The sequence below is a fragment of the Mesoplodon bidens genome (genome assembly GCF_964165515.1).
Source record: "Mesoplodon bidens genome assembly, chromosome: 9".
Lineage (NCBI taxonomy): Eukaryota > Metazoa > Chordata > Mammalia > Artiodactyla > Ziphiidae > Mesoplodon > Mesoplodon bidens.
Window position 1 is genome coordinate 59,453,379 of NC_138166.1, and position 12,447 is coordinate 59,465,825.

General features: G+C 41.3%; 1 protein-coding gene across 1 annotated transcript in view; it reads right to left on the reverse strand.

The window, feature by feature from the left end:
• Positions 1–12,447, reverse strand: part of CPVL (carboxypeptidase vitellogenic like) — a gene marked incomplete at both ends in the record, with an annotated part of 113,929 nt that overhangs the window by 65,071 nt on the left and 36,411 nt on the right. Inside the window, 1 exon segment of the mRNA XM_081243650.1 lies at positions 10,802–10,868. Within this exon segment, the coding sequence (XP_081099776.1) occupies positions 10,802–10,868 (67 nt within the window).

A 12,447-nucleotide genomic window follows, 5' to 3' on the forward strand; every position in this document is an offset into this window, starting at 1 on the left:
AACCCCTTCCAAATTATGATGGAAGAACTCACACAAGATCCCTTCACTGATGCACTCCTCTTGTGCAATAATAATTATTTAGGCAAAGTATTAAATCAAAGCAGCTTATCCATTCATACTCATGAGTACTTTTTAGCTTCCCTGTCTGAAATTTGGTTTGTTGTATAACTTTGCTATATTCTCCTTTTAGGGACAGTATGTGAACATTTATCAAGTAAAACTTCTGTAAATTGACCAAAAAAGCAAATTTTCTTGACTAATCATTTCACTGGTACAGATGTATTATATAATCTTCATTCAATGATGGTTTACTGGGCAACTGTTCTGTCACAGGTATCATAACAGATACTTGAGTAGACACAAAAATGAATAAAGCACAAAACTTGTAAAGATCACAATATCTTTTAAAAATACATTATGGAAAACTTGACTCAAATGTGATAAGGCAAAGTCTACCATTTCATGGCTTATTATTTCCACAATGTGTACAATAGCCAGCACATAGTAGGTACATGAAAACATAGTTGATAAATGAATGACTAATCTGACATTATTTCTAAACGTGTTTTCTCTATTGGAAATCAGTACAAATGCTAAAGAAGTACACCTTCCAGTGACGCTATCACTCACGTTGTCTTGTTACAAGACCTAGCAACAAAACACTTCTCTTGACGTTTTCAGAGATAGAAGGGTATGTACTTTATAGGTAGTGATGACAAACTTAGGCTAAAACAGTCACATTTTTATGGCACCTTCCCCCTGGTGACCATCATATGTATCTGGGATTCAGGCAGGAGATTAAAAAGGAACACCCACTCAATCTGAGCATCCACCACGAACAGATTATTTTACCTACTTTAATTTTTTTTTTTTTTCTTTTTGCGGTATGCGGGCCTCTCACTCTTGTGGCCTCTCCCGTTGCGGAGCACAGGCTCCGGATGCGCAGGCCCAGCGGCCATGGCTCACGGGCCCAGCCGCTCCGCGGCATATGGGATCCTCCCAGACCGGGGCACGAACCCGTATCCCCTGCATCGGCAGGCGGACTCTCAACCACTGCGCCACCAGGGAGGCCCTACCTACTTTAATTTGAGCCAACGTAAAGTTAACGTTATCTTCCTATATTTTAAAATGATGAAAACAAAGGTCTGTGTGTTTCACATGCCCACCTGGAATTCTGTCCGGGCTTGGCTGCCTCCATGCTTCCCATTTCTCATATCAAATCACATTTCAGTCAAGGGTCCTGGATAGACTATGGATCTCTGGTCCCCCAACCTGGGACCCACCCTTGGATTTATCCACTGCACACTTGCTAAGCGGACCATTTAGGAAAATGAGACAGTGAGATGGGTAGTTCTATAACCACATCCAAAACAGATTCCTCAATGTTCAGTCTACATCTGCTAACCTAACAGTGATGATGTTTACCTAGGTTTTTGCTTTCTAATGACTATCACACACTTCCTTGCCCTGTGTCAGTGTGACAACTCCTTCACTGCCGTTTTCATTAATCATTCCACTGGTTGAGCGACTCAGGCTGTCACACAGTAGACAATTATAGGATTATTTTATGGAAAACAGACACCAAAACATTACAATGAAATTTCAATTATTTTCACTCTCCTTGTTGAGACACATTTCTTTTTTCTTCAAGATCATTTTTGTTTATTCTTCCTGAACCATTTGTTTCTCAATTTAATGATTCTCTGACCACCACGAGCACTTTAAAAGACAACCAGACAATAAATCAAGTATGTTTGATTTTACCCAGTTTTCCCTTTTCCGGATATGTTTTAAATAGAATAGAATGTCAGACTCTGGGGGGAGAAGTTAGGTGTGGTTGTCTGATGGATCAGAAATGGACTATATGGCCCTTAGGACTTATAATTGTGCTCCTGTAATTTTATGAACTCTTGTTTCTTTTGTTCTGAGTTCTGCCCATAACAACAACTAAAGCAATGACAACCACAACTATTAGCCCTGTGGTTTCTCTGATCTCTGGCTGGGGTTCACCCATGTGGTCAGCAGCTGGCCAACGAAGCTCCTGAAGTCTGTGAACTAACATTAACCTTCTACCCTCAGATCAGACACTGGCCCCAAACAAGCTCTGAACAGCAGCATCAAAGCAATTATAAAAGGAAAGAGGAAAAGTGTGGCCAGAAACTGTTTGAACACATACTATTTTAGAATTCAGCAGTGACCTTCAAATGAGGAACTCAGTCAGACAAATATATTTAACTAACATAATAATTCAAACTAGATTAGCAATCAACACATCAGGATTTTAGTTTGCCCTTAGTAATTATTCCTTTCCAATATTTAAAGAAGCTGCAGTTTCCAACACTATTCTTGTATGGCTCCTTTGCCCCACGGTGACCATATTTTGAGCTCACCTCTGACAAGAAGGGCCAGAGCCATTAGGGTATGTTTGTATGTGCTTGTATTTGGAGCTTAAAGAAGCAGTAAACCTCCAGTTTTCCTCTGACATCAGAAGGATCTCAGAATTCAGCTCTCAAACTTTTATTTCCCCCATGAGAGAAAAAAGGTCTCAGCATCAGAGTTGAATAGTGTTTTTGAATCTTGGTTTGCAATCTTTCTGTGTTCTTAAATGATGTTTGGAACAGCCTAATGGAAATCACGTTAGGAGCATACTGTACTTGTAAAAATAGTCTAGAGAGAATGTAATACTTGGTTAATTATCCAGATGTGTAAAAACAAAATGAAATTGGACTTAAAGAAACTTGTAATTGTGTATTCCATCTGAATCTCTCCCTTCTTACATGTTTCAACAACATTCATAGCCGACTTACTGTACCCCTGCCACCCGGTTACTTTTAAGGGAGTCAAAAAATCCATATCGAAAGTCAAGCTTCAATCAGCTCCTCCAGAAGAAACAAAATCGTGTCAGAGAATAATATTATAATGGAAACAATGTCCTCTTACAGAAATTTCACATATGTTAGCAGTTACTATTGTTTAAGCTACTCTTAGTCGTCTGCATTTCTTACTGAAGTTTAGTTTAAAAAAAAAAAAAGTAGATGCAGCTACATTCACTCTCTGACTTGCTTCTAAATATACCTTTTATGGTAAAACTTGCAGAACCTTTATCAGTGATAATGAGCAATGGCCTTTGAACCTGGTTACCAAGTGTCACTATTCATTGGCCCTAGCTCCTCATCTGTGCCTGGAAGTGGAAAAAGGGAGTTGTCATCCTCGGCAATGGCATGTCAAGGATGGTCAGGGCCATTCTATGTCCGTTTCCCTGCTCTGTCCCCAAACCCCCAGCCACTCCAGCTAGAATGAATGTCTCTGAAGAGTTCACTTCGGGGCTGGTGAGAACTCTTCCATGTCTTCCGGGAGGAAACCAGGTGGGCTGCCCTTCTGGAGAGAGTCACATCGGTGTCATGTCCTCTAGCTGTCCCCAAACACAGACTATGGTGGAACCAGCCCCATGTACAGGGGTGGCCAGAGTGAATAGGGGGATATGCCTTGAAGAGAATTTTATACACACATTGAAAACTACAAAACTTGGTGAAAAGCCTAAGTTTAATGGAGTCACACAGGACACAGAAGCCAAGAGGACAGGATTAAGCTAGGGTGACCCTGACTTCATCTAGCCTTGGGGTAGAATCTTACTTCACTTGGCACCATTATTTCTTCTGAGGAGAGAAGAGGTGTGGCCTTAACACGGCCAGTTCAGAAAATTAATGAACGGAGAAAACTGGAGCTTTGGTATTGTGGTAATCTCTACAACTTCCTAGACATTGCTAGACCATGGGTCATCTAATTTCAAGACCACACTGCTGTGATTTAGAAAAAAAAGGGGGGGCTTCCCTAATGGCGCGGTGGTTGAGAGTCCACCTGCCGGTGCAGGGGACACAGGTTTGTGCCCCTATCCGGGAGGATCCCACATGCCGCGGAGCGGCTGGGCCCGTGAGCCATGGCCGCTGGGACTGCGCGTCCGGAGCTTGTGCTCCGCAGCGGGAGAGGCCACGGCAGTGAGAGGCCCGCATACTACCAAAAAAAAAAAAGGCTTCTAACGAGAATATGACTTTATCTAAACATCTATTTCTCTTGACTATGAACTTAAAAAGAAATGTAGAAACTACAGTAATACATATATGAGAAAAACATTTTGATCTGTATCCAACTTTTAGTCACATAAACTTATGCAAAAGTATGTACTGCCTTCCAAATATGTTCTTATTTCGTTTTGAGATGATGCTTCTTTAAAAATTAATTCCATCAGTGACAAACATAGGTGAAAAGGATGTACCTCACCTCCCCCCAACTCTAACTTCAGTGCCAGTTTTGGAGAAATTCATACCCAGCTTGAAGCCAGGTGACTTGAACAGATGAATAAACCCTTTTGTTTAGAGATTACAGTTAATTTGACTTTTAAATAAAGAATGTGAATATACTGGGCCACAGTCAACAAACTGAGTCCTTCACTTGCTCACTATAGATAGAACTCAGAAGGCTGAAGCTGCGTAATAGACATAATTTAGCATTTCTGGTCCCCAGCCTAGACATCTCATCCAATTGGGTACTATTTGTGTCGTCATGCCACTTGGTCTAGCATAGTAGCTCACTTCAGACAAAGCTTATATTGACGTCTGATTTACTCATATTCTTTTCCACGTAACCAGAGAATCAGCAAATATGTGTTGATTTGACTTAGATATGCTATCCAAAAGCCCGAGGCCCAATTTTGCAAACATTTCCATATGCCCCTGTTCACTTCTCCAGGTTGCAGCTTAAACCTTGACTTTTCTAATATTAAATTCATTAAATAGTCACAAATCCGTTTTCAATTCTAAAAGAAAATATTGGCAAGTCAGAGGAACATAACTGAAAATAGACATCTGTCATGAGCTCAAGAGTTAAAGCAGCTCAAATGTCATCTAGTGATATTCAGCAAGTTCCAAACTTTGAGAAATAATTACATTCCAAGGACTTCAAGCCTTTATATCACTTGAAACTCCCATTTATTCCATAAAACTTTATGACCAAAAGACAGAAATATCCAAGAAGCTAGAGAACTTCTTTTCTGTTTGTATAAGGTTAGTAACCCTTAGAGATTCTGTACAAAATATGTAAGGGATGTCCGACTCCCTTGTACAGACAGTGCATCTATTCTGTGGGAAAAGGCAAGTCTTGGAAACAGTGCAGTTTTGAGGAGCCAGGCTCCAGAGAGCATCTTCACGAAGGGGGTTACAATCCTTAGCCCATCCTGTGACTACAGTCTTTGGGTGATGGAGTCTGGCTGCTTAGGTTCCAATCTTGGCTGGGTGAGCTTGTAAAGCCTACGTGACCTCTCTAAGTCTCAGTCATCTCAACTGTAACATGGGGATGATAATAACAGTGCCAGCTTCATAAGGCAGCTGTGACGATTAAACAAGGTAATGCATGAAACACTGCTTAGCATCACGCCTGTCATATGATCCACTCTCAATAAACATTCTCAAATAAGATCTACAAATAAAACAAGGGGACTAGATACTTTTGAAGGCATCCTTCTAATCACCGAACTTAATGATCACAAGCCTGGACTAATAAGATAAAGGTATGGCCTACAGAAAACAATTATAGGCCTATAGTTAGGATAGTTCTCCCTTCCCACCCCTTCACAGGTACGTCAGTGCGTGAAGCTCCCCTATTACAAGTATTTTTCTATGGCTTAGGCTCTGTCCTCTATTCAAGGACAAGTATGTTGGAAGTACATTTAATTGATCAGATTCTCTCTAATGGACAGTGAGCTGCTAAGAAGTCAGAATGGAGGAGAGAAACAGAACAATCATGATGGGGATGGAAGAAGCATGGGAGCAATAGGACCTGAGCACAACACAGCCAAGGAAAGGAAGGCCAAGGGTGGCAGGTAGGGCACTGGATGAGCCTGGAAAATAAGGGAGTAGAAAGGAGGTTCCCAGGGCCTGGGGTGCAGTACAGGGAGAGAAGAGCCATGAAAAGAGATGTAAAACAGCCAAAGAGAAATATCATGGATATTTTTATTTTATCTGGCAAATGCCTTGTGTGAAGCCACTCTATAACATCCATTCAACACCGTGCCTAGTATTGTATGAAACAAATAAAACAAACCTGGCTCTCACCTCCTGGGAGCCTGCCACCGGAACCCAGTGGACCATGATGATTTCAATAAAGAAATCAGACTCTGTGAGCCCAGCAGGACTTCACTCATGCAGATGAAGATAAAGTATCCTATTAAGCTCACTAATTTTTAAATAGCTTCAAAGTTTTGCCTCAGACTCAGCCTTCGAATTAATCACGGTTGCCAAACTGCTTCTAAGGAAAGTAGGCCTCTCCTGCTGATCAGGAGATGCCCAGTTTTAACCACATGCCCTGCCAGTTTGGAAGCGCCCCCACCCATTGGCACAAACGCCTCTACACGCTACATCTTTCCCATGAGTGGACAGAAAGCCACAGGCTCAGAGGACAGTGGGCAGACCCCTCCCTACTGTCACCTCCCTGCCTTCCAGCGCCAGGGCTGTTGTGCTTTGAAGTTTAGCTGGGCCCGCATACACTTGAGTGGATTCTCAAGAGTGTCTGTACCTCAAGAAAAAGAGAAATCTCACTAATAGTTACTGGCTCGGAAAGGATAACACTTAGGAAGAAAGTTAATTATGTGAATTAAATGCAGCTTGTTTCTCTTTTTGAAGTACATGTTTTTCATGCCTCGAGGAGGGTGATTTATAGACACATTTGTCTCTCTTTAGAGAGAATTAATTCCAGTTGGTGTTCTGGGCAGAAATGGAGAGAAGGGAAGGAGACAGGGCAGTTCTTCCTTCTCCGCTGCCCCAGCGGCGGGGCTGCACTATGCCTCGCTGTGGCCTCGCGTGGTCCACACGGCAGGGGCGAAGGGCCTGGGTCTGTCCCCACACATCTTGCTACCATCCAAAACTTCCAAGCTCCACCATCATTTTCTGATGAAGCAAACAATTTCTTTTAAAGATGATTTCAAAATAAGAGGGGAGACAATGCCATACCCCAAGAACAAGTGAGCAGAGCCTTTTAAACATCTCAGCCCCTGTTTACATGCATTAGGCCATATGCTTTGGAGCCATAACATTTTAATCCAGCTTTTCAACATGAATGGTAATAATAGGCATCATATGCTGGGTACTCACCACAGCCAGTCACTCTGCTAAATATTTGAGGAGGATTATCTAATTAAATGCTCAAAACAACCCCATGCAGTAGGTACTGTTATTACTTCCAGACTCCCTTACACCAAAGTTAGGGCGCTGAACAGCTGTTCCAGCCCCTTTGAGCACCAGGCTACCCTCATTCATAGCACACAAATGTGGAGGATATTTAGGTCTAGTACCTTTGCAATCAAAAGCAGAAAACTATTTCTGAGTTTATGCATTTGTTTTCCAAGAACAATTCTACAAATCTAGCAGCATTATTTGTTCAGGAAATGAAGAGTTCACAAGAGAAAAGATTTCTCTTTCTTGAAAAATCTATTACAACATTTTTTTTGGTGGCAGACACAGGGAGGGTGGGTTGGTATTATGTTAAAACTGCAATTGTATACAGATGCTTCAAGAGTACATCTAGGTAACTACAGTTGAGTATCCAGTAAAGTAAAATATCCCCGGAAGTGATCTAATTTAAAAACCAACCCTTCTGATTGTAAGATGAAAAGCAGAGGCCCAGAGAGGTTACAGAACTTGTCTGGAATCATCCAGACAGGCAAAGCCAGCAATGAGCCTCAGGTCTCCTGATTATTAATCCAGAATTCCTTCCACTTCTCCATTCTGCCTCCTAGCCTTAAAACAGAAGACCAGGTGGAACAAAGTAGACTAGAGGAACACAGCATTCTGCCAATAATAAACCATCAAGGCATTATTTAGTGCTCTTTTAGAAAAAGATGTGCCCCCAGATTTAATGTATCTGGTGTGGTTCTCATGAAGATGCTGCTGCCTGGCAAGGGCATCTCCATCCCAGGCTCTGCCTGCCCTCATTCCCATCTTCCTTCATCACTTGGAAGGCACAGGTTTCCTTAAAAGTATTCATCCTGGCACCAGAGAATATAAAAAGAAAATTGTCCTTTGTTACACACATTCAGAAACTACATGCATGAAACCACCAGACGGACATGAAATAGACAAGTCAAATTTTTCATTTGGAATTTGGTAGCTTTGCTGAAAGTTCAACATGATGGTTAACAACATTGCCACATTATTTGCAAGACAAGGAATTACACACTAAGCAGATCACTCTTCTGTTGGTGGTGAACTGGGTGTTTTCCAGGGTTGCTACCAAAATGACAGGAGTGCCACTTCCTCCATCCCCCTAACTCCAGTTATTAGTTCTAGAATGGCCATGGGATTCAAATGGATAATGAGATTCAGGTATATGGTGGAATTATTGGGAAAGAGAAGTTGAGCTGGTAGGCTATACCTAGAGCTCTGGAGTGGGTTGGCGAGTCAAGGGCACAGGTGAAAAGAACTTATCTGAGAATGAAATCAGTGAAGTGCAAAGCCAAGTGAATAGATGGAGAGAACATGAGACAAGATCCTGATAAGGTCTGAGCAACCAGATCCAGCCACACCTGATGCCAACAATTCAATCCCCTGTTTTACTTAAGACACTTTGAATAGGGTTTCTGTCACTTGCAAGCAAAAGAGCCTTGACTAGTACACACATATTTATCCTTCAAAATCCAATTTAGTTGTTGTCTCCTCTGTTTTGTCTTTTCCTGAGGATCCCATATTGAGAGGTAGCTATTTGCTCACCTTATACTATTTGTCTTTAGAGCTACTTCTCTAACTGTACTCTTCATTCTGTGTGGTTAGACTCAGATTTACAGTAGAGTTAACGTCTTAATCATTGACTTTCTAATACTTGTCCAAAGCCTCAGACATAGTACATACTCAATATATGTGTTGAACTGAATGGAATTTGATTCTAAATACTGTTTCAGGGAACACTGAACCCTTCAGTGGTTTCCCAATACACTTAGAATAAAGTCTAACCACTTGGCCATGAGCAACAGGGCCCTACACGATCAGCCTGCCTCCCCCATCTAAGCTCCTTCTACAGTGGCTCAATGCTTTTCCTTGAGTGCATCAAGCCTGTCCCTACCTCAGAGTCTTTGCATTTGCTGTTCCTTCTTCCAGGAAAGCTCTTCCCACAGATATTGCAGAGATCACTCCACTACATCACTCAGGGCTCTGCTTACCTGAGAGACTGGTCTCCTTACCGAAGAGACTTTCTCTGACAATCTTATCCAAAATAATACTTCCATCACTCTCCAGCCCTCACCCTGCTTATCTTTTTCATGACAGCTTTTTCAGACATATCGCTGCCTGACCATCTGGTACATATTTATTTCTTTCATTATCACTGCTTTCACCTCTGGAATGTACGAATGCAGGGAATTTTTCTGTTTTTTTCACAACTGTACTCCTAGCACCTAAGAATTTTTGTGTTCTCAAAATATTGGCTGCTATACATTTTTAAAATAACCTTAAATTTAAAAGGATGAAAAAAAGCAAACCTTAAGATTGAAACCAACATATGCAAATGAACTGTTCATTAAATTGTAACATAATCACCCTGGAAAAAAATAGAATTAATTCCCTGCTAGGGCAGGGAAAGTACAAGATAATCCTATAACTTATAACTAATTTGTGCCAAAGAGCAAGGAAATGCTCAAAGGCTAACGGGGACAAATGGGGAACAGTGTGTCAAACGGACACAGGAGCCAGCCTGAAGGGTTCCCATTGACCAAATATAGGAAAATACAAGCATCAAAAACAATAATGATAGCAATAAAATTTAACACAGCAAACAGAATTAACAATCCATGAGTCCCCAGTGATATATATATTTTTTTTTTGCGGTACGCGGGCCTCTCACTGTTGTGGCCTCTCCCGTTGCGGAGCACAGGCTCCGGACGCGCAGGCTCAGCGGCCATGGCTCACGGGCCCAGCCGCTCCGCGGCATGTGGGATCTTCCCAGACCGGGGCACGAACCCGTGTCCCCTGCATCGGCAGGCGGACTCTCAACCACTGAGCCACCAGGGAAGCCCCCCAGTGATATTTTTAAAGTACATATCAGAGAAGAGGAGGAGGGAAAGATGTTCTCTACAGAAGAATGCCAGATGATATCTAAAGCAAGACAGATCAGAAAAATCACCATTGTATAACCCCCAGTATAATAACTGATTCAGACAGGAATCATCAGTGGATGCTAAAACTACTTGGTGACATATTTGGTGTGTGTGTTGGGGGAAACAGATGTTCACATGGTCTCAGATTATTTATTAATTTCAAAGGGAAAATGGTACCTTTTCAATGGTGAGATCTGGCAGATACCGCCTTGACTAAGTGACCAGTAATGGAACAAAGATGTTATATGCCTTCTGATGTGGTAGACTAGAAAGTGAACAACATCTTCTATGTAGTGGTCTTGCCAAATGTTTTCAGTGCATCTAAGCGTTGGCAAAGAGTCAGACAAAGTCAGAAAATGGGACATTCTACAAGGCACCTTGTCTAGACTCTGGATAATCATCATCACAAATGACAACAACACCAACAAAGACATGGTACTGAGACATGACAACCCGCTGTGATATATGAACCTTTATTGGGCACTGAATTTTTAAAACTACGTTATGGAGGACATCTGGGGGATAATTGGAGGATTTTTTATATGGTCTGAATTAATATTGATGTGTGTGTGTGTGTATATACTGAATGAATAAACCACAAGTGTCATAATGTATTTCAGCCCTGAAGATGTTGGAAGCATGCAAGAAAACATGACTTCCACTCACCTCCCCAGTGGCATAAAAGTCATTGTCTTTATAGTCAGAGAACAACTGGAAAAACTGAGTAAGTGCACTGCAAAAAGAAGAACAACAATAAAAATCACATGGAATCATGCTATGCTACACAATTTCATCCTTGGACAACAGGTTTCACATTTGAATTAAGATACTATTATGCTATAAGTTCCTGTAGGCATTTTTTCAACGTCTCATGTGCATAACACTCCATACTCTGTGGATGGTTAGAAAAATACTTGTGGGCTTACTCTGTGATACTCAAAGTTGAGACAAGTGAACATCAACACTCTGGGAAGGTTTCCAAATCCCTGGGTTACCAACTTGGATCACCCACCTGTTGAGGGGACCCTTGAGCAAAGTGCTACAGGCTTTCACCTATTACTTAGCAATTTGTGGAGTTAGTTCTGCAAACCTTATGACCTCATTAATCTCGGGTTGCGGTGAGGTAATGGGAACCTTAGTTGCTTACCAACCTCTCTCTGTGGGGAAGTTGAACATTTCTATATTCTAAGGGGGCTCCCAGCATTTCAGTGTTTTAATAGCCAAAGAACAGAAAAAGGTGTAAAATGACTGTAGTCTAAGGGAAAACCACCAAATGGTCACAGACATTGAAGTAAATGCACAGTGGCCTCCAGGGTCAAAAGAATCACATTTAGGAAAGAATGCCAACAGCCACCTTGGTAAGCTGAAATAGATTTAAACAGCCTCAAGAAATTATTTTATAATAAGCAAGAAAAGGGTGGATTATTGAAGCATTCTCTACTTGAACAAAATCTTTCAGAAAGGAAACAAAAACTTGTGAAACTCAGAAGCTTTATGAATGTTTTGACCCAGATTGCAATGCCTGAGAAGCTAGGCAGGGTTTCTGTTCCAGTTTCCTGCTGCGGGACTAAAAGCCGTAAACCAGCCAGTGAACATGAAAGGCAAGGAGGCCCTGCAAAACCAGGAGAAGGAGAAAGTTCAAGGGTCACCCAGAGGCAAAACTGGGTCATTACAATCACCGTGATCCTGGAAATACTTAATTTTCAAAGGCTCCATAAAAACCCACCATTAAACTCTACCGTAGAGTTTCAGTTTATTTCTCTGTTTATTATTTATAGTAACTAAAATCTTTGTAGCAACTAAATCTGGGAAGCTGCATTATAAAGCGTCCATGTTTGTGCTGGCAATGAGCTAGCTTTAGAGCTGAGATAAAAATAGTTTATTCTCCAGCTTTCTCTCTCCAACCTTCAGGCTAAAAACTGCTTGTCTTTCTCTCTGCCTGCTAGTTGGAATGGCAATAGACATTTTAATATAGTAAATCTGAACTAAGCCTTGTGCTTTAGCTTAAAGCTTATTTCCTTAAAGAATCTGTTGGAGGATTGTCAGGGCTGCTACATTTAGCAAATAAAAACAAAAGATGTACAATTAAATTTGAGTTTCAGATAAACAACAAATAATGTTTCAGTATAAATATGTTCCAAATATTTCATGCGACATACATAGATTAAAACATTATTCGTTGTTCATCTGAAATTCAAATTTAACTGGGCATTCTGTACTTTATCTGACAATCTTAGCTGAAGGAGATAATCTTGCAGGCTGCTTCCAGCCTGAAAAAGCAGGATTATCTAGCTGAAGTTTCCAAGGCAAGG